At 33.9% G+C, this 23,513-nt stretch overlaps 1 protein-coding gene across 4 annotated transcripts in view; it reads right to left on the bottom strand.

Moving 5' to 3' along the window:
• Positions 1-6,113: 6,113 nt before the first annotated feature.
• WASHC4 (WASH complex subunit 4) overlaps positions 6,114-23,513 on the bottom strand; it is a 52,312-nt gene continuing 34,912 nt past the window's right edge. Inside the window, exons 25-34 of one of the 4 annotated variants that reach the window (XR_003432983.1) lie at positions 21,160-21,294; positions 19,154-19,262; positions 16,990-17,056; positions 16,403-16,489; positions 14,327-14,474; positions 11,931-12,027; positions 11,151-11,347; positions 10,705-10,804; positions 8,197-8,768; positions 6,114-7,460 (exon numbers count right to left, since the gene is read on the bottom strand). Coding sequence is in view for 3 of the 4 variants with exons in the window: in XM_027107420.1 (XP_026963221.1) it covers positions 8,701-8,768; positions 10,705-10,804; positions 11,151-11,347; positions 11,931-12,027; positions 14,327-14,474; positions 16,403-16,489; positions 16,990-17,056; positions 19,154-19,262; positions 21,160-21,294 (1,008 nt within the window). In the remaining variant the exon portion in view is untranslated. Of the gene's footprint in view, positions 8,769-10,704; positions 10,805-11,150; positions 11,348-11,930; positions 12,028-14,326; positions 14,475-16,402; positions 16,490-16,989; positions 17,057-19,153; positions 19,263-21,159; positions 21,295-23,513 lie in introns of all 4 variants that reach the window. The other 3 variants (XM_027107420.1, XM_027107421.1, XM_027107419.1) reach the window with 3 other exon arrangements.

Below are 23,513 nucleotides of genomic sequence, written 5' to 3'. Positions count from 1 at the left end.
CTTTTGCTTTTTGTGGTTATTTTCTAGAACATCCCTGAAAAAAAAGCTAAAGTTGGTTCTGTACCTTTAACAGTTAATTCCCAAAAGAAAACCAGGACATCATAATGAAATCACAGCAGAGGGGATGTACTACGCAACATGAGTGGAATAATGTGATCTCAATGCCAAGTTTTTAAAAGGTGCTGCTCTTAAAATGGTGGATTAATAACTTTTGCAATTCAAAATTAGGTTAAAGGGTTTAACTGAGGAATCCACTTCTATAATGTGTGCACTGTCAGAGACACAGTGAGCTAGTCAAAACAGTATGAAATTATACACCATAAAATCATCAGTTCGGTGTTAACTAATATCTTATAAATTTCTATATCGTAATCACAGTAGATCAGTAAGTTCTGACAGGCTTCAAGAGCCACAGTCCCCTGAATTCTTGCTTAGGATTGTTCAGGATGGGAGGAGAACAACATTATTAGAAACTACAATCAGTTTTTTTAATTAAAAAAATTTTAATAATGTGTGGCCTATGGAAAACAAAAAGACTAAACAAACAGAGCTACCATATGATCCAGCAATCCCACTCCTGAGTATATATCTGGAAAAGATGGAAACTAATTTTAGAAAATACATGCAGCCAGCACTATTTTCAATAGCCAAGACATGGAAGCAACGCAGGTGCCATCAACAGACAACTGGCTTAGAAAGATGGGGTGTGCATATATATAAATACACACACACAGTGGAATATTATTCGGTCGTAAAAAAGAACGAAATATTGGCATTTGCAGCAACATGGATGGACCCAGATGATATTATACTTAGTGAAGTCAGTCAGTCAGAGAAAGACAAATATCATATGGTATCACTTATATGTGGAATCTAAAAAATAAATCTATAAACAGAAAAAGACTAAGACAAGAAAACAAACTTTACCAAAGGAGAAGGTGGGGTGGGGTAGACAAATTAGGAATATGGGAATAACAAATACTAGTATATATATGTAACTACTATATGTAAAATAGATAAGCAGCAAGGATTTACTGTATAGCACAGGGAACTATATTCAATACCTTGTAATAACCTATAATGGAAAATAATTTGAAAAAAAATTGATATATATAAATGAATCACTTTGCTGTACACCTGAAACTAGCACAATATTGTAAATCGACTGTATTACCAAAAAAAAACAAAACTGTGGCTTAACTAAGCCACAAAGCCTGCAAATCATGAAAAATCAAGACTGAAATCCAATACATTAAAACTAACTTCACAAAAAAACACAGAATGAAAACACAAAATTAACAGCATATTCAGCAAGCACATATGACCAACAAAAATTAGTATCCAGAATATACAAAATATTCCTACAATTAGTAAGAAAAAGATAAATTGAAAGAAAAATAGAAGTCATGAAGGCATTTTATAGAATAAAAAAGGCTCTTAAACAGAAATATGTTCAATCATATAAAAATCAAGGAAATGCAAATTAAAACCACACAGATACTGACTACAGACTGCAGAAATTAAGCTGCTGGTAGGGATGGAACAATGAGGAATAACCTCACCTACTGCTGGGATGGGAGCACGGTTTTGCATTCTCTCCAACGACCTTGCAGGTACACCTGGCCCTACCACCTAGGAGATTCACTTGTGACACACACTGCAGAAACTCAACACACGTACCCAGAGACATGTACAATGACGATTACAGCAGCACTATTCATAGTATCCCAAATTTGGAAATAACCCAAATCTTACCTACAGACTAAATATCTGTGTATTCATGTAACACAATATGAGGGAAATACAGCTAAATAAACTATATAGCTATATGCATCAACACTGATGAATTTAAAAAATGACAATGAATTAAGTCAGAATACATTTATATTAACTTTACAAAAACATGCAAAACACCATCATATTGTTTTTAAAAATATAGATGGTTGTAACCCCCAAGAAAAGCCCAGTGCACTGTGGTTTCCTCTGCAGTAGAAAGGGGAGCCGAGACCTGAGGAGGAATGATGGGAGCACCTAAGGTGGTAGCAATAAGCTCTTAACCTACCTGGTGTCTACACAAGCATTCTATTTTCATTTACTAAACAGTACATATTATATACTCTTGTACATGCATCATGTTTTTAAATAAAATTTTTAAGTTTAGAAAGAGTGCGTGACTTTCAACTTAACTGAAATGTGTGTTAATGCACATTAAGGCCCTCTGAAGATAAGTGCCATGTAAATGAAAGGTGGGAGGGTGGAAAATGAGTTTTTTGAAGACTTAAGCATGCATTTTATTTTTAATAGATCTTTCTTTATTGGAGTATAATTGCTTCACAATACTGTTAGTTTCTGTTGCACAACAAAGCGAATCAGCCATATGCACACACATCCCCATATCTCCTCCCTCGAGCCTCCCTCCCTCCCACCCTCCAGGTCATCACAAAGCACGGAGCTGATCTCCCTCTGCTATGCACCAGCTTCCCGCTAGCCATTCATTTTACATTTGGTAGTGTATGTATGTCAGTGCTACCCTCTCACTTCGCCCCAGCTTCCCCTTCCCACTCCCCATGTCCTCAAGTCCATTCTCTACATCTACCCCTTTATTCCTGTCCTGCCCCTAGGTTCATCAGAGCCTTTTTTTTTAGATTCCATATATATGTGTTAGCATACGGTATTTGTTTTTCTCTTTCTGACTGACTTCACTCTGTATAGACTCTAGGTCCATCCACCTCACTACAAATAACTCAATTTCGTTTCTTTTTATGGCTGAGTAATATTCCATTGTATACATGTGCCACATCTTCTTTATCCATTCATCTGTTGGTGGACATTTAGGTTGTTTCCATGTCCTGGCTATTGTAAATAGTGCTGCACAGACATTGTGGTACGTGACTCTTTTTCAGTTATGGTTTTCTCAGGGTGTATGCCCAGTAGTGGGATTGCTGGGTCATATGGTAGTTCTATTTCTAGTTTTTATAAGGAACCTCCATACTGTTTTCCAAAGTGGCTGTATCAATTTACATTCCCACCAACAGTGCAGGAGGGTTCCCTTTTCACCACACCCTTTCCAGCATTTATTGTTTCTAGATTTTTTGATAATGGCCATTCCGACCGACATGAGGTAATACCTCATGGTAGTTTTGATTTGCATTTCACTAGTAATAAGTGATGTTGAGCATCTTTTCATGTGCCTCTTGGCCATCTGTGTGTCTTCCTTGGTGAAATGTCTATTTAGGTCCTCTGCCCGTTTTTTAACTGGATTTTTTGTTTTTTTGATATTGAACTCCGTGAGCTGTTTGTATATTTTGGAGATTAATCCTTTGTCTATTGTTTCATTTGCAAACATTTCCTCCCATTCTGAGGGTTGTGTTTTTGTCTTGTTTATGGTTTCTTTTGCTGTGCAAAAGATTTTAAGTTTAACTAAGTCCCATTTGTTTATTTTTGTTTTTATTTCCATTACTCTAGGAGGTGGATCAAAAAAGATCTCGCTGCTGTGATTTATGTCAAAGAGTGTTCTTCCTATGCTTTCCTCTAATTAAGAGTTTTATAGCGTCTGGTCTTATATTTAAGTCTTTAATCCATTTGGAATTTATTTTTGTGTATGGTGTTAGGGAGTGTTCTAATTTCATTCTTTTACATGTAGCTGGTCCAGTTTTCCCAGCACCACTTACTGAAGACGCAGTTTTTTCTCCATTGTATGTTCTTGCCTCCTTTGTTGTAAATTAGGTGCCCATACGTGTGTGGGTTTATCTCTGGGCTTTCTATCCTGTACCATTGATCTATATTTCTGTTTTTGTGCCAGTACCATGCTGTCTTGATTACTGTAGCTTTGTGGTATAGTTTGAAGTCAGGGAGCCTGATTCCTCCAACTCCATTTTTCTTTCACAAGATTGCTCTGGCTATTTGGGGTGTCTTTCGTGTTTCCATACGAATTGGAAATTTTTTTGTTCTAATTCTGTGAAGAATGCCATTGGTAGTTTGATAGGGGTTGCATTGAATCTGTAGATTGCTTTGGGTAGTATAGTCATTTTCACAATATTGATTCTTCCAATCCAAGAACATGGTATATTTCTCCATCTGTTTATGTCATCTTTGATTTCTTTCATCAGTGTTTTATAGTTTTCTGAGTACAAGTCTTTCGCCTCCTTAGGCAGGTTTATTCCTAGGTATTTTATTCTTTTTGTTGCAATGGTAAATGGTAGTGTTTCCTTAATTTCTCTTCCTGATTTTTCGTTGTTGGTGTATAGGAATGCCAGATTTCTGTGCATTAATTTTGTATCCTGCAACTTTACCAAATTCATTGATTAGTTCTAGTAGTTTTCTGGTGGCATCTTTAGGATTGTCTATGTATGGTATCATGTCATCTGCAAACAGTGACAGTTCTTCTTTTCCAATTTGTATTCCTTTTATTTTTTTCTTCTGATTGCTATGGCTAGGGGACTTCCAAACCTATGTTGAATAAGAATGGTGAAAGTGGACATCCTTGTCTTGTTCCTGATCTTAGTGGACATGCTTCCAGTTTTTCACCACTGAATATTATGCTTGCTGTGGGTTTGTCATATACGGCCTTTATTATGTTTAGGTTCCCTCTTTGCCCATTTTCTGGAGAGTTTTTATCATAAATGGGTGTTGAATTTTGTCAAAAGCTTTTTCTGCGTCTATTGAGATGATCATATGGTTTTTATTCCTTCAGTTTGTTAATATGGTGTATCACATTGACTGATTTGCATATATTGAAGAATCCTTGCATCCCTGGGATAAATAAGCTAGCCTCACCAATTTTCATTTCCCAGCATTGCCTTTGGTTGTTTAGCCACCTGTCAGAATTACCGTTAGGGAAGAGCAGGACCTGCCTTACATTGTCAACACTTAGCTGAGCCATTTAAAAAGAAATAGTTTTTATGAGACCAACTCAAATACAGACAGTTTATCTTCAAACTTTTCAACAGCTAATAATTATATGCCAAGTGTATTTCTGCTTGTAAGAGCAATCATAATAGCTAATATTTATAGTAGTTTCCTAATAAAGTACTTTATACAAATTAAATCCTCAAACAATCTGTGAGCTATATTATTACACCATTTTATGCCTGAGGAAATGAAGCACAGAAACGTTAAGTAACCTTGTAAGCAGCAAATCAGGATTCAAATCAGTCTGGCTCCAAAATCTACACTTCTAACCACTATGTGCTACACTACTAGCACACACAGAAAACCAGAGACAAAGCGATCTCCAAATGCTTCTCTCAATACATTAATCTTTGAAGATTATTCTGATATTCAGTAATCACATCAACTTAAAAGTACATCTTTAATGCCTTATTACCTTTTGTACACATTCTGAAATGATTACTGTAATACTAATTTTATATAGTTGGTGCTTCTGGGTACAGAAGTGCTAACTTTTTTTCCCTCATGTTAATAACAATGAGGGCACTACCAAAGAATGTGTCAATACACACAGATCTTACCTGCACTACAGAATGTACAGTCCTTAAAGGTGGTCCCAGAATTACGACATCAGATCTGCACTGATTGGGAGATAAATTTCATCTACTTTCCTGAGTATGTCTCCACTCATAGGAACAACCGGCGCTATCCGGTAAACTAGGTGGTAAAGAAGAACCAAACTATTACAATAGAGGGAAATATCCATATACTTGTCCAAATCGACCTTTCATACAGTATATAAGAACTTCTCGTATAAACCAAACTCTCCTTTTACTGTCACCATCTCTGAGTTCACTGCACAGTCCTATGACTTCATGTAATCTCTATAGACCCACTTATTCTGGATTCCTTTTTTAAAACTGAAGTCTTTGACAACCTGTTAAATTGTTCCTAATATCTAAAAACAAAAAACTGTAGCATTAAGTCTCTGTTAAGAAAAGGTATACCATCAGTCTGAAACTTCTGCACCTTAAGCTGGAAGAAGAACTAAAATTATTAAAATTGGTTAAAGTCTACCTTTTACGTTTGGCCAATCCAACAGAAAAGAGTAACGTGACAATGTATGTGATGGTATTGTCTCATCTTTCCCACAACCTTACAAACTTTTCTCCTCAGAAGGAGCAGCAATCAGACTTTCTGAGCAAGAACATTTTTCTCCAGCACAGTATTTAAAAGGCTTTCCTTTATTACGACTGTTTCAGTTCAAGTCATGACTGCAAATGGCACTACAGCATTGCAAACTAATGATCCCTTCCCAGGATTAAGATTTAAAATTAAACATTCATGTGGGTTCTTTTATTTGAAAATAGCAAGCAATAGAAAGATTAAGAATATAAAAAGGAAAGAAAACAAAAGTCCACCTGGGATACACAAAGAGGAGCCAGTACCAGTTTTATACTTGAAATTTTGCCTATGTGCACGCAAGTATTTTTTTAAAGAGATTCCACACACTATTAGATAAAAGGAACTCCAAAAAGATCAATATAAGAACTACTGGGGTTAAGACATTCAATTTTGAACATAAACATCCAGAGGAAGTAAATTTTTGAAATTATATTTATTAATGTTCTATTATATCAATGCATATTGTATTCTCTTAGAACTGGGGAAGAGGAAAGCCCCACTTAACGGAGATAACAAACTTGCCATCTTTTATAAAATTTAATTAGAACTGACAATGTTACGGTTAGTCCTTAATTCCTGAGAATTTGAACATTAAGTTTTCTGTGAGTTTACAACAAATGCTCACACTGATTTTTAAACTGCAGTATGTCTGAAAAAATGAGAATATTAACAATACATCAGCAAGGAAAACTGTCATCTAAATGTGTACATCAACTTAGGTGTAAAACACTCAAGTCCTGTTGCTCTGCACTTTTAACAGCATTTAAATATGCTTAATCTTTTCAGAGATTTTATTTCAAATAAGTAAACTTATTATACCTCATCCAGACTGCAGTGACATTATTTTGAACTAAAGGCAAAATAATAATCTGTCACATTTTTCTCAATTGTAGGTATCCATGCAGTCAGCATGTGAACTCTATCTAGTATTGATAAAATAACTGACATGTGTGGGGATAATGACAGAGACATCTGATTCTCTTCTATTTAGAATTTCTATCTCTATTAAAGGAGATGATTTTAGGGAAGTTAGAGAAGAAAAACAGAAAAAACAATACTGTTGCTATGAAATGGTGACCAATTTGATACAATCAAATGCAAGATCATTAATATAAACATTTACAATAATGAAAATATAAATTATTAATTATGCAGCATGCTTTAGGGCCATTTCTACAGTTAGTACATATTACAAATATTAAATGCCTTTAATCCATCCATTGTACATAACTCTGTAAATCATGTTTACATAATAAACAAAAAACACTTCCTACCTATTCTGTTTCTTCTGAATTTTAACAGTGAAAGTGTTATCTTGAGCTGGGAAAGTTACCCTGACTGTGATCAATGAATACAGACAGGGCATTGTACACCCGTTCCAAAAGCTGGAAATCAAACAACAATGTTAGAATTACTTGCAGGATTTACCCAAAGAAATGCTTAATAGGCAAGTGCAATGGAAAAATCAAGTATTTCCTAAAATGATGTTAGTATTACACATAAAGTTTTAAACTTTTTTGTTTTCACTGTAAAGGTATCACTGTATTATATTAAAAGATTATAGGCCATGATTAACCATTTAACTGATATAATCTTTACAAAAATAAAGCTAATAGCTTGCCAGGAACTAAATTTACTCAAAATCTTTCTGTACCTTTTAAATCAGTAAGTGGTTTAGTTTATTAGAACTTTATTCTCACAGTGGTAATTTTTTAAAAGCCTGCACAGTGCTTAATCTGATTTCTTAGATTATACTTGGTTTAAAGAAAAAGTCTGCCCAAACCATCATCAAGACTTCAGTTCAACCTAATGTAGAAGAAACCTGAGTTTGGATGTAGAAATAAGAATTCATTCAATTTTCTCTGCTATCATACATAATGCCTTCAGCCAAAAGTAAAGCTTCAAGCAGGACTCTATGGCTTTATCTGTATTTTCTTCCCCCTTGAGTATTAAGTAAATCTTAAATTTAAAGCAGTTTTTGGAGGTTAAATGTTCTCAAAGCAATGTAAACTAGTTATAAAATATCTCACCACAGACAGCAGCAGCTCTAGTGAGCCACATGAAATTAACAGTGAATCAGTTCACACTGTACAAAAAGGGTACATAACACTTATGCCTCACCTCTAGTATCAAAACCATCTTCATATATCCCTTTTATAAGAATATTGATATGTATGCTTCATGAATTTCAGGCTCAATTCCTTTTGTTTAAACATTACCGGATGTACATAGTATATGCACTGAATTTCCAATGACTGAGACAAATATGGATCAAAGACCTATACAAATACAAATTATAAACATTCATGTAGATTACAAGAGGTCTGAGGTGGCAGTTTAGGAATTTAAGTTAACCCTTCTAAAACTTCATTTCAAATAACTGTTCCCAGGCACATCTAGCCAAAGTCCAGACAAAAATCTGATTTTAAAATCTCATTCTCAACCTTTGAAAAGTAGAGCCTTCAGAAGAAGAATGGACTTAACTTTAGAGCACTGCCTTAGAGAGTTGCAGCATCTAAATATTTCCCAGAGATGTGACCCAGGAAACACTTGGTTATTAGCTTATTAACATCCATTTCATATACAATTCTGATGATTTCATAGGGGCAACGCATACCATCAGTATCATTTGACAACAGGATCTGCAGACACAGTGCTGTCGGACAGGTCTCCGTTGCTTGTTTTAGTCTCTTCTGGAAGCATGAGTGAAAATAATGGACATATTTATGTTCATTTTAAAAAGTGAATTAAGTAAATAAGAAGGACTAAAAAAAAAATTAAGAAGGACTATACTGCTAAATTTCAAATTAAGAAAATGCTACATCCACCAAATGTTTCTCTAATATCACAAATTATATGTAGTTTATTTACCTTAATTTTTTAGAAATCTAGGCTAAATATTGCAAATGTAATTGTTTTGACTGGTTTGTAATAGTGGTAGAGAATTGTGAGAGAGCAAAACTGCATCTGAGGTGGGTTTCACACTGCACCTTCCCCCAGCTGGGCCAAGAAATTGTAGTGCTATTATTGATAGAAACATGGTTACAAATTCACATATAAAATTGTCCAGAATGAATAACTTTCCAACTGTATTTATAATTTATTTTTAAATGCATTTTTTATTATGACTGTGATAAAATGAATTTCTGCCTTTTGTGAAAAATGTCATATGTATATTTCATTAACAGAGAAAAACTAATGTTTTCAGCAACTTTGACAACATCTCTGAGCAAACTTTAGCTAAAACAGACTCCTAAAACAGAACCACCACCCAGCATCAGGCACGTGGGTGACATACACTACCCAAAACCCTAGAAAGCTCCTTAAGAACAGCAGTCCAAAGCAAGGAGCTCCACTGAGACTGAAATGTCTGTTTTGTCTTAATGCTTTAGGCCTTAAAGTAAATGGCCAATCCACCTGCAGAATATTGCCAGTTACCTAGGCTGGAGACAAGGTTCTGGCATCATGAAAGGCCTGAGCAGAACGTAAGCAATAACTCAGTTTCTTCACAATTTAGATTATACTGACTCAAATTCTTCCAAATATTATTATCAAAAATAATATTTGCTAAATATTATTTTTAAATGAACCCAAACATAACACATATATTTTTTTATTTAATAAATATTTAGTATCTTCCAGGTAACAGCCGGCAGTCATTCTTCAAGAACACGATTATTATTCAGTCTAGATTCCAAAAATGCCTGCACATGCTAATAAGTAATACTGATGGAACATTATCAACAGGGAATAGGGTAACTGATATAAGTGGTCTACCCAAATGAATCACCTCTATTCAGTGTGAAAAACATATTTATTTTAAAATCTAACTGGCAAAATAAGATTAATAAAAACATCACGTTTTATGAAGTATCTTTTATTCTTGATTTGTGAAATACAAGTAAGAAAAAGGAAAAAGAGCAAACATGAAACCTGTCATGTTGCTATACCTAGTTTTAAGCTTCCAAAGAGGAAACCTAAGTTACATAATTTCCATAACAGAAAAAAGGAAATATCCATTCTTCAGGGAAGACAATTGTTGCTAAATTTCAAATTTGAGAGAAATGTACCCTTAAGTATGAAATGCTGAACGATTTACACCCACAAAGAATATAACGGACAGAATCCTCTCCTTAATGACTATCAGCTATTATGGCTCTACTGCTCTCTAATTCTCCAAGGCATGGCTATGGAGGAGCACAGGAGGCTATTACTGTGACACTAAAATGGCCCTGACTATTTTATGTCTCCTTAATCACCTGTCCCATACATTCAGTCAGTGTCTAGTCATCAGCAGCTCTGACTTAAGCCAACATTTAGTCTCCTCCTCTAATTTGTTCCTTCTTATCTGATACAGTTGAAGGGTGAAAGAAAAAACCCTAAACTTGGTAAATTTTTTTTAATTGAGATGAACTGAATAAAGAGTTATCTCAGAATGAAATGCATAATCTATGTTAAATTTCTTTTCAGTTTCACAAATGATCCCCTTAGGCTTTACTTCTTTAAAACGACATTTCTAGGTCTATATTATTTTTCAAAAATAAAAGTCTGACTAGATAAAATGGGGTATTCGTGTCTACTACTAAAGACAGATTTATTGGTCTTTCCAAATTTAAGCCACTCACTGACCTTCTTTCTCTTTCTTTTCTTGGTTTTCTTCAGCTGCAGTCTTGTCAGCTCTGAAGAAAATTCTTGCACTGCTCAGTGAGAAACAGAGCAATTCAAATTCCTAAGTAAATTAAAAAAATTAGAAATAAAAGCTGAAAATACTTTAGTAAAACATCAAATTTATATTTAATATCTCATTATTTCTAAAAAGCTCTAGTGAGTGCAAATCGCAAATACAGAAACTGAACTGTGTAATCCACCCATTTTTTAAGATATGAGTCAAATGGCTTCCAAATACCATTCATTTAAAAATATACTCTTATGACCACTATTCATCTCACTTGTTAAAATGGGAGTTTCAATATGATTTATGTTTCTTCAATGATCAAGTAATGTATATTAAAAAGTCAAAAAAAAAAAAAAAAAAAAAAAAAATCAAAGCAGATCTGACTGTTACTCTCGTCTACCTGTAGATAAACATCCAGTCGCTTCTGAGTGAGATTCATGGTTTGTAGTAGTTTTTCATCCTGACTAGTTGACTGCACATTCTGTTGCTTAGCAACTGCTCTTATCTCCTTCAGGTACTTCTCTCTAACAGACTGGAACCAGTGAAGTGAGTCAAATTCCTGGTACTGATCCAAAAGCTTCAGAATATAAGCCACACCTAGAGTCACCAGCAAAACCAAAACGAAATTACAATGTGTAGACAAGTTATATTCTACTCCACCAATAATTCCTAAAATTAAGCTAACCATTTTGAATTAATCCTCTTTCAAATTACATTTTACAGCACAAATGAATAAGTTTAGCAACATGGCTTAATTCCTCCTTAAAAACATATACAGAACTAAAAAAAAGGCCAATCAAGAAGAAATAACATGGCTATGAAAATCACCTGGAGATAACATATGGCTGTAAAGGTGGGGAAAAACTTCCACTGCTGAATAGACAACTAGGAAGCTACAGGAAACTAAATACAAGATGCTCAAACTGTAAATAAAACCACAACAAAAACAAAGCCTAAATAATTAGGTCCAACCACTCTAAGTGATTAGCAATACCAAAAGAGCATGAACAACAGTATAAATAATGGTCAGTCAGATGACCCAGCCAAAAAATACAGTAAACACTGCTCATGAAAAACAAATCTACAAAGAGCACACAGCTCTATTCTCAAGCAAACATTCTGAAAAATCCATTGTAAGGTAAACATAAAATTCATGAGAAAACAATTCCACTAAGCTTACCCATGGCAAAGCCATCATCAGTAAAGGCAGCTCCAATTTTATTTTTTTTATTCAATTTCTCCTTGCAACTAATGGAATGCTCTACGAAGTTGAGGGTCTAAAAAGATATAACAACATATTAGAGAAAGAATTGTGCTAAAAAATCTTCAGTTCCTAAAACAGACATTTCAAAAATTATAAACAGGATCTCTTCTAAGCTCCTGTCCTTTTGATTTGAAACATTTCCCTCGTATAAATAGCCTCTTGGTGAGGTCATAATCTGTGTAAGTATCTCTTCATGGCTCTTCTTTCCAAGTCCTTTAAATATGAGCACTCCCTCAATCACCACTTAACCCAAGCACAGCGCTTTTGTGTATGGTTCATTCTAAAATATTATGCACATTTAACAAATGAAGGCACTGAGACTTGAGTGGTTTAGTAACTTGCCTAAAGTCATACTCTAAATCAAGGTTGTAGTCAGAAAAGTAAGCCTGCTTTACTTAAAAGCTTAAGCACTCTTAAGCATGGCAGTCCTTACTTCTGCCCACCCAATTCATTTTACAATAGTAGTTCTTACCATATTCTCAGTTTAAAAGGCTTAGTAGTCATTTGGATAAACAAATTCCCCCCAAAAATAGCACTTCCCTAAAAGTTTAGCTCCTCTGAAATACCTTATCTAATCATAGCATTTATTCAACAAATATTTACTGAAACTTAATAATAATACCAGGCATTATTAAATAATTACAATAAAAAAATGAATACCATCAAAGAGTTCACACTCTACAGAGCAGCACTCCTGGCAATGACAGAAATGCTGTGTATCTACACTGTCCGATACAGTAAGCCACCAGCCACATATGGCCACTGTGCACTTGAAATGTGTATGGTAAAACTTAGGAACTGAACTGAATTTCTTCATAAAATTTTAACTCATTTACATTTAAGTGGCCATTAGGGGCTACAAAAGGATAGCACAGCACTGGGACATAGAGAGACCTGTTTAAAACTAATTATGGTACAGTGTGGTAAGTACTATAATAGCCTACACTGTAAACAAGATTATCAAGTTCCACTTATTTTGCCTGTAAAACTTACTTGGCAATTAATGACATTTTATAAAATCTTTGTCAACTGTTACTTAAATCTTTAGATATCTCATTTGTTTGTCTTCTTTCTGGAATTAGATTATAAACTCAAGGACACAAGAATAGTGTCCTATACTTCTCTTCTTTGTAGTGTTCGTAATCCCTCTTGTTTTCTCCATCACTAACTGAAATCTGACAGCAGCTCTGCAAAACTAGACTCTTCCTCAATCCCACAACGGTTTGCCATTGCTGTTTATCATGACTTCAAATTAAAGAAAGATGGTGAGAACTCACCATGAGTTAACTACACTATTATCAAAGTAAAACTAAGATAGACTCGCCTCCAATCTGACACTTCTATTCATATCTGAAGATGAAAAGATAATGCCTATCAGATAACTGTGGACATTTTTGCTACGTAACAATTATTATAAGAGAGCATTAACAATTAACGTATAAAAAAAAACCGTAGAAAGGAAAATGCGTGAAGAAAAAAGCTGTCCATAGACCATCAGCTGCTTTCAATGGATAATAATGGTTCAAATATGTTAGAACGTATGTGTTAATTCAGGCAGCAACGTGAAAACTTATAACTAGATCAAAGTTAGATGTAATCAAAAGCTACGTCTGCTCAGTGATATTTAGATTTTAGAGCTATCCATTTACAAATTTTTTAAGAAAGAGCTTTGTTATAGAAACCTTTATAGAAAAATAACTCTTATTGCTATATATACCTCTCTCATCTCTTAACTCCATTTTCCCCACTGTGACAATTGTTTTTATATTGCGATTTTGGTTAACTTGAGCTATTTTTAAGATGCCAACTACAGAATTAGAGCAAAACATACCATATACTACAACAAGAAAGCACTAAAATTTTAGCTTAGATGTTCATATTTACTACCAAAAAGAAAGAAGTTGTCCTCAAATAGTATGCTTTTAAGAAATACTTCATATTGTAACAGTCTACACTAATCACTTAAAATGACTGTATGGTATAATTCAGCCCAAAGATTATATGTGTGTGTGTGTGTGTGTGTGTTGTGTGTGTGTGTGTGTAAAATAGTGTATGCTCAAGTAATTTAAATCACACTAGGATTTCTCTGGCTGTTATGAACAAATAAGAATCTATCTGAACTATGAATAAGTCTCATTCTACATAGCTAATAAGTAAAAATTCTAGGCCGCATTCACTGAGACCACATTTAGTTTTATCTACAACCAGAAAGTCAACAATATAGTCTGTTTGCATTTCCTGCTGTAATAAAAACTGGATCTATTTATTAATACTTTTTCAAAAAATTCATTTTGGGTACTAAAAATACTCACCAGAGGTGGAACAATGATATAGAAATTTCGGAGATGTATATTCTTCGGCCTTCGAAATTCTGGAGCAAAAACATCCACAAGCATTTTGAAATACTCTGTGCCTTCGGCAGAATTTCGTGTGTGATCACTGAGGACGGAATCCAAATGCCTAAAATGCAAAAAAATTATTTACTTGGTTCCTTTCTCAAAAGAAGATGTGGCTTTTAAAATCCACTTCTCATTAGTTTAGATGAGAGCACTCAAAAATGTGAAATACAAGACATCTCTAAGTAACTCCCTTGGGGTTCAGAATGGACTCATCTTTTTATGGACAGAGGCTAATCAATGATTTAATTAACTTAGTCCCTAAAACAGAATATGTAGGGCCTCTTGAAACTTTATAGAATTTTCTATTTCTTCTTCTCACAATGAGCCCTGTAGAATTCCATTTCATTGTGAATAAGTTCGTTTTCATCTTAAATCTCTTCACTAACACTTCTTCTATACCTCCTTACCTCAACTGAAACCCATCTCCTTTTGAAGAACTTAGCTTCCCACTTAACCTTCAGAAACATTAACTGCTTTTTCTCCTACATCCCTTACGTATAGCTATTACCACTTTCAAATTATTATTCCCCCACCACTAGACGGTCTTAGAAATCTCTCCTTCGAGACTCATGATCCAACTATATCCAACTACCCCCTCCTGAAAGCAGGCATCTATAACAGTTTTAACCACTGCTCTACATGTGTTTATCTTGGACTATGAGACCTACTCCAGTTCTCCTCATCATTCTGGAAGACTTAGTGTCCACTTAGATAATCAATTCATTATCATAACCTCATAACTCCATGACTTCACCTGCCACGAACTTTCCTTCACTTGATGAGTAAATATTTTGGGCGAGAATACAAAATAGGTACTTGCCATTACATTACATCAGGGGGCCCTATAATGTCAGCATGTCCTGTTACTGGTGATGCTAAGTTTGATCACTTGGTTAAGGTGGAATACATCAGTCTCTGCATTGTGAAGATGTTTTTTCCCTTTGTGATTAATAATCAATTTCTGAGATAATTTTTTCATAGTGAATGAATACTCTGTTCTCCAAAAATGTTTGAGAACCCACTGACGATTTGTCTCATTTCAAGTATTACAGTGATGGTTGCAAAACTGTTTTTTTTCCTAAATTTTCTCATCCCTTCTGTATTTACTAGCTGGCTAGCACTGTAAAAAGGAACTTTCCCTCTGCTTCTCCAACTTTTCTTATTATCACTATACTCACGGTTTCTTTTTTAAATTCAATGTATTATAAGCAATTTCTACCATTATTCTTTTTGATATTCAAATTGTCTCCACTTTGCCCAGGGGTGCTCTTTCATGCCTGACTCAATAAGTGTTACAATTATTAATACTATAACTTAGTTTTCTAAAGACTTTCTTAACAATTCTGCATGCCTCTCTCAAGTTTTAAATTGTTTTCCAAAATCACCATTTACTCAAGTCTGTAGATCTGCACTGTCCAATAAGATAGTCATTAGCTATTTAAATTTAAATGAAATAAAAATTTTAATTCAGTTCCCTAGTCCCATTAGCCCTATTTCCAGTATTCAACAGCTACATGTGGTAGTGACTACTGTACTGGACACTGCTGCTACAGATTACATGAAACGAAGGACTAGTATTCTAGAAATACTAGTTGGCAAATAGAAATATTTAAAAAGAGTAAGAAGAAATAAGTGAAATGAATTTTATTAATGAGATATTTGGCATTCTTTTTTAAACACTAAATCGTCAAAATTACTTATGAACTTTACACTTTAGCACATTTCAATTCGGACTAGCCACGTGTCAAGTGTTCAACAGTCACATGTATTAGAAACCCATGGTCTAGAAGATTCCTTTTAGGGAAGTTGGAAAGGCATCAGAATACTGTAGTCTTGAAAAAATTATATTTCATAAACTGAGATCATTACTTGCAGAGTAAAAACACTGACATATAAGTTTATATATTACCCTCTAGTCTTGTCTTTAACATTTAAATGAACATATACTTTTCAAATCTCCAAATTTAAATTATTCCAAAATTAGATTACCTAGCTGCTTTTAATGTTTCTTCTGCAAGACCTTCTTCTTTTACTAGTTCTTCAAAATTTACAATATCTTCAAGATCAGGTACAAATCTACATAAGAATTTGGGAAGGAATTTATTAAGTTAAATATGTGCAACTGACACAGATATGAAAGCAGTACTGTAAGACTCTAAATTTTTCAACTGTATCTTTGGAAAGAATTTTGCATTTCAGTTATATTATTAATATAACCACTTTAGTTCCACAATTGAATTTTAGATATATGAATAATCAAATTATCCTTAAAAATCATGTAATCTATAGAACCATTCACAAACTGTACCAATAAAAGAAATTATAACTTTAAGTTAACTATAAGCTTTATTTATAAGTTAACTAAATAAAGCTTTTCAACGGTCTGCTGTAGTCTTAAAATTTGAGAAAAAATTTAACTAGTACAACTAATGATTTTCTTCCATATTTGACCTGAAAATGTATCAACAAAAAAGAAAAAAACCCTCTCTACAATATTACTTATAAAAAAGACATATTTAAATGACATAAAATTTCTAAATGGCATAAACAAGGCAAAAATATGTTTGCATCCATACCTAATGGCATTGCTGCTACAATGAAGCCCACCAGATCTTATCATCCGTACATAGCCCATAGCATTACCTTAAAAACCACACACAAAAAAAATCAGATGTTTATACAAATAACTCTAAGTTCTAATAATCAGGAATACAGTTATTTATAGCAATTACAAGGTTTCCACTCCTAAGTAGCAAGAGATTTTGCTGTATTTTATACTTCAGTTTTTGCTCCATAAAAATAAAACTTACATATTTGTGCACTTAAAATATAAAGGTATATATATACATCTATATTAAATATTTTTAAAATAAATGTAACTTTCACTTGTAAAGTCATTAAATGCTGACTACATTTTAAAAAATCACTTTAATATATTACTATATCAATAATTTCTTCACTCACATTAAGTATGTGTTTGTGTCTCTCTCTCACTCTCATACACACACACAGATGGAAGTGATATTCAGAAATCCTTATTTGATGCCTCCCAAACTAATATCTCCAACCTGGGCTACTCCTCTAGGCTTTTTTATCCAATGCCTACACCTACATGTCTAAGAGAAATTTTAATTTAGTAAGTTCAACTCAAACTCAAGATCTTCACCCCCAATTATATTTTCTACCTTAGAAACTGACAATTCTATCCTTCCAGTAGCTCAGGCCAAATGCGCTGAAGTCATCCCTGACTCTTTCCCTTCTCTCACACTTTATATCTAATCAATGGGCAAATTATGTTGGCTCTACCTTCAAAATGTAGCCAGAATCCAACCAGGCAGTATTCACATGGGGGAAAAAACTCATACTGGTGTATGAATTAAGTGAAGTTTTAAGCAACACTGCTCCAGAAAAACAGCTCTTAATTTGAGGCCCATGGACTCTGACTTTGAGCATCTGAACTCCAGTATACTATACTCAAAAATGTACGTGACGTGCATATGGGCATTGTTCTGGGAAAAACAAAAATCAATCCAGAGTTTTCATCAGATTCTCAGAAAGGGTTAAAAACTATTGCTCCAAGCGTTTACAATCTAATATGTCATCAAATATTACTATGAATAAAAAAGTACTTATTTGAAAATACTTCATTATTGTTTAAAATTAAAAATTTACTAAGGTAAAATTCTCTAAGTTCTTGTACTAATACAAAATAGAAAGGCCTAATATGTAAACCAATTAATTTATAAAACTTAAGCTAGTGCTCACTGACTTTACTACCTAACTAAATGCTTATAACACCCTTCCCACTAGTAAACTTAAAGCCCCTTAGAACAAAGGCTATTTGTATTCTCAGCATCTAGAAAAATATCTGGTATAACAGAGCCTTTATAAATGTTTGATAAATGAATGAATGAATCTCAGGAGGCACAATTTTACCAAATTATAGTCAGTAAGAATTTACTAACTGCTTGGTGTCTGCAACTGTGAAGAATACAAAACACCTTTGGACTTGGAGCCAAAAAAGTCCCAGCCACGCCACTTATCTCTCTTGTGTTTCTCTTTTTTCATCTTTAAAAACATGACTACGTGCCAATCTCAAGGGTTACTGTGTGGATATTAATAGAGATAATACATGTGAAAAGCTCTAGTAAGCATGAAGTTTTTTTAATCTAGGATTATTTTTAAATGCAGTTCTTGTTTTTAAATATAGTATTACACATTTCAGAAGACAAGTTCTACTTGTAAGCAGAAGGACAACTCAAGAAATTATATATAAATATGAAATGATGTAGCATAGAAAAATTATTAGTTAACTTTTCACATAAACATTTTACACCTTTGCATTTAGGCTTAACTTTTAAAAGTCTAAAACAGTGCCTTGAACAGAGTAGGTACCCAATAAATAGTTACCAGTTGACTATTTACCATGAGTATGGCCTTTGAGATGAGTTAGTTATTATATTTTTAATTTAACTGAAGAGCTTATCCACAAAAATATTTATATTATTTTATTTATAAATATTTCATTTATTTAAATTAATCCACAATCTCTTAATTATTATGCACCAACAGTCTAATCATACTTGAAAAACTTTTAGTAAGAAAAGGAAATTATTAGTGGAATAAAGCTGAACTCAGGCACTCACATACTGAAGTTTATTCGTATGAGATACTTAAAATATGCGATAGATTCTTGGGGTTTGCACTTTATTTCCCAACAACACTTTTACAATAACTTACCAATCTGGCTGATGAGCTGCCTGAACTGATCAAGGTAGCTTTGTCCCTCTGGGGTTATTCCAAGTTTTCTGATGCCTCGATTGAATTTTTCTGCTCTTTCAAAAGGATACTAGAGAGATAATTTGAAGACTACCATTATTAACAAAGACCCCTAAAACATAAAATGCCTACCATGACAATACCACTGTCCTTTCTAATTTTGTATTTCCATTGTGCTTAAAAAAAGTCACTGAAGTCTAATGACAAAAAATTTATAGCACAAAAACTACCAATATTCAAGGTAAATACAAATTAAATAAGGAGAATAATTATTAATGCCACCAACTTTAGGTTTTCCACCAACATTATTTGTCTCCCTAGACCCAACAACTCTGTCAGATAGATAAACGAAATCAATTCCTCCTAGAAACATTTGTTCAGAAATGTGTGACCAAGTTTCCATGGCCTGAGAAGTATCAGGGATTTATAATTTTTCAAGTCTTAGCCCATTAAAAGATTTAGAAAATTAATCATTTTATATTAATAAAAAATGGAAACAATACTTATCCAACAACAGTGTTATTATTTATTTCTCTAAACACTAGTAACTTCTGTTCCAATAAAGATGAGTGAATATAATTTTGTACTGATAACTGTAATCTGTAATTTTAATAATTATTTCACCAGAAAGTAATATTTTGCCGCTCTGACACTGAAAAGAACTAAACTAGTGTATAAAAGGGCTGGAACTAGGTGATGCTTAAGACAGTTCTGGATGCGGCACATCAAACGTTAAGATCCATCTAAGCCTGTTGGTTCTCCATCCACATGGCTATATGCCTCTGTACTGTTACCACTTGCAATTCTTCATTTCACTATGGGAAAACTTAGCCCTGAGGGTGAAGGGAAAATGACATTCTTATAAATTATAGATGGGACTGTCAGTTGGTACAGTATTTTTAGAGTACTTGGCAATATGTATCAGAATTTTAAATACTCATATTCTTTGCCCTTTTCCTCTTCAAGGAATCTTTCAAAAATATTTGAACACACAGATAAATGTTCGAAGATGTTATGTGTAGCACCATTTGTAACACAGAAAAAACTAAATATCCACTCAGTAGGAGAAGGTTAAAGGAGTTGCAGTATACATCTTTACTATCAACTCTTTAAAAGAATGAGGTACACCTATAGGTACTGACATGTGATAAGCACACCGCAAAACAGTATGTTTAGTTTTAGTCCATTTTTGTTAGGAAAAAAAAGCAGTATTTGTAATGCACAAATACATGTTTATCACACAGACATCTGGAGGGCATCACATGACACTGTTAATAGCAACTGCCTCCAGAAAATGGAACTGGAAGGAAAGAGAAATGAAGGAGGAGATTTAGTTTATGCACTCTATATTGCCTAAATGTTTCAAAATGAGTATGTTCTGCTTGTGTATTATTTTAAAAGAAAGAAAGGTAACACCTGACTACATTGATCATTTAATTTTTCCTTACACTTTTGTTTACAGTGAATGCACAGAGTAAGAAATTGCAAGGGAAAATATAGAAAATAGGAAGCCAAATCAAGGAGACGTTATGTGAAAAATAATAAAGAAAAAAACAACCCAAGAGAAAAAAAACCCAAAATGAATTTTAGCATAAACATTTGCCATACAGGCAAACCTTGGAGATACTACAGGTTTGGTTCAAGACCACCACAATGAAGCAAATATCGCAATAAAGTAACATGAATTTTTTGGTTTCCCAGTGCATATAAAAGTTATGTTTACATTGCACTGCAGTCTATTAAGTGTGCAATACCATTATGTATAAAAAAATGTACATACCTTAATTTAAAAATACTTTATTACTAAAAACTGCTAACCATCATCTGAAAACACAGGTTTGCCACAAACAAATTTGTAAGAAAGGCAGTATCTGAGAAGCACAATAAAGCAGAGCACAGTAATATAAGGTATGCTTATATACTCAACAGTTAAATCAAACTACCTTAAAAAGAAGATGTAAAAATACCTTATGATCATTTTGGTCCTTGATTTCCCTGAAAAACCGAATATCTTTAATCAATCTGGATTTGATATGTTCATCATACATAAATTGGCTAAATATATAGAACTTCTTTTTCAAAAACTGGTAGGTGAAGTTAACCTGTAAAATTAAAATTTCAAAAATTGGAGAATGTTATGAAAATTAATTTCAAATCAATATTACTGAATAAAATAATCTATTTATAAAGTCTAATTCATGTTGGACCTGAATTATTTAAATAAATGAAGTTTTTTTTGCCCAAGTTTACAGAGCTTTCTAAAAGCTCCCCTTAAATATTTTTATGACACAAAAGGAAAAAAGATATTAAAAAAATGGAAAATACTTTCATAATAAGACTAAGAGCTATAGTGAGAATCATAAACCAGATTTGACGCTCTAGTTTTCAAGTCATAAACCACACTCAGAAGCTTCTATGTTCCACCATTCATAAGATTACTTATTACTAATGTACATGTCTAAAACGATACTAAAGTAAGAAACATGGTGCAAGAGACCTTTCCTGAAGGAGGAGAGTAAACATTCAATTATTTATCCATAAATATTTTGAGCACCTCTTATGTACAAGGCAATGTACCTGCTCTCATGCTAGACATGGTCATCATCATGAAGTGTATATTCTAGCAGGACAGGCATTTTAAGACAAGTATATGTTAAATAAACTATTATATCTCAACTGCAATAATTTCTAAAATGAGAAGTATAGGTGTTCTGAGAATGGGTTAAAAGGCCCTGACCTAGACTCAGAAAACACTGAAAAAAATAGGATTGGAGCTGAGATTAAAGTCAAAATAACAAGATTAATTCTGACCTATAGATGAAAGCCTTGTACTAATTTCCATCCCCACCACCCTCAAATATTACTAATTATTTTTGCACAAGTATGCCCTTCGTAACAGTCTTCATCACCCAGTTATATAAATGCGTGCTTTCTCAGAACTTTTCTTGTGGCTTAAACATTGCTTTTTCTTGATCTCGTCAGCAGTAGTAGTCTTAGTAGTCTCTTCTTTACCCTTTCCATACACTTATTTATTTATTCATTCATGGCTGCGTTGGGTCTTTGTTGCTGCACGGGCTCTCTCTAGTTGCAGCGAACGGGGGCTACGCTTCGTTGTGGTGCGCAGGCTTCTCATTGTGGTGGCTTCTCTTGTTGCAGAGCACGGGCTCTATGGTGCATGGGCTTCACTAGTTGTGGTGCACGGGCTTCAGTAGTTGTGGTGCATGGGCTTCAGTAGTTGTGGTGCACGGGCTTAGTTGCTCCACGGCATGTGGGATCTTCCCAGACCAGGGCTCGAACCCGTGTCTCCTGCACTGGCAGGCAGATTCTTAAGCACTGCGCCACCAGGGAAGCCCATACCCTTTCCATTCTTAAGAGTGGGTAACTCTGCCAGGTAACTCTTATTTCTTCTATGCTCACCTCATCATCACCAGACATCACGAATTTACATTCATTAGTGTGGTTAACTGATTAACAACTGTTTTTCCTGCTAGAGTACAATTACTATGACAGCAGGAAATGTCTGTTTTTCTTATCCCAGTGCCCAGCACAGTGCCTGAGACACATAAAATATGAGCATAATTATATCTGTTACATGAATGAGTGTTTGACAGATGAGGTCAAAGAAGAGTTTGATCCTTAAAGGTTCAGAGTTTATTCATCCTGAAAGGCTCAGACATCTCTACATGGATAACTCCTTGTTTTAAATTTGAAACTCTGACTACCTATGGCCCCTTCCTCTATTGATAACCAGTAACAGAGCTCCAATCACATTACTTATCAGCTCAAAGACTTCAATGGCTTCCCCACTACACTAAAATGGTCCCTATGTAACTTTCCAGTCATGTAACTTCTCCCTATTCCCTTACTCAAATACGCTTAAGAACACTTTACTATTTAAACATTTGCATTCTTCTTTCCTCAAGGAGAAACTGTGGCCTGAAAACCAGGTAAATTTAAAGACTTCTCTTTTTCCATTGAAGGAAACATAGCATATAAGCTCAAATGATTCTTGCAAGTGACTGAATGCTCATTTCTAAGAAGATTCAAGATATTTTTTCAGAAAATTGCTATTTTTATAGATATCAAATAACTAGTAAATGCCCTCCCAAAAAAAGAGCATGACTGATGTTAAATAAACTATCAATGATTTGCTTTCAGAAGCAACTTACAGAAAATATCAAAAAATCCACCCAGATATATACTTAATGCTGATGTCCTCAAATCTCCAATGTTATTTATAATGATGATCTTAAGATACTAAAACATTCTAAAGTGCCTTTTTTTGTTTTTAAGATTTTTTTGATGTGGACCATTTTTAAAG

Source organism: Aethalodelphis obliquidens, unplaced genomic scaffold, assembly GCF_003676395.1.
Source record: "Aethalodelphis obliquidens isolate GAN/ISIS:26980383/991018 unplaced genomic scaffold, ASM367639v1 scaffold8, whole genome shotgun sequence".
Lineage (NCBI taxonomy): Eukaryota > Metazoa > Chordata > Mammalia > Artiodactyla > Delphinidae > Aethalodelphis > Aethalodelphis obliquidens.
The sequence above is the reverse complement of the archived record's forward strand: the minus strand, read 5'-3'. Positions and strand labels throughout refer to the sequence as shown.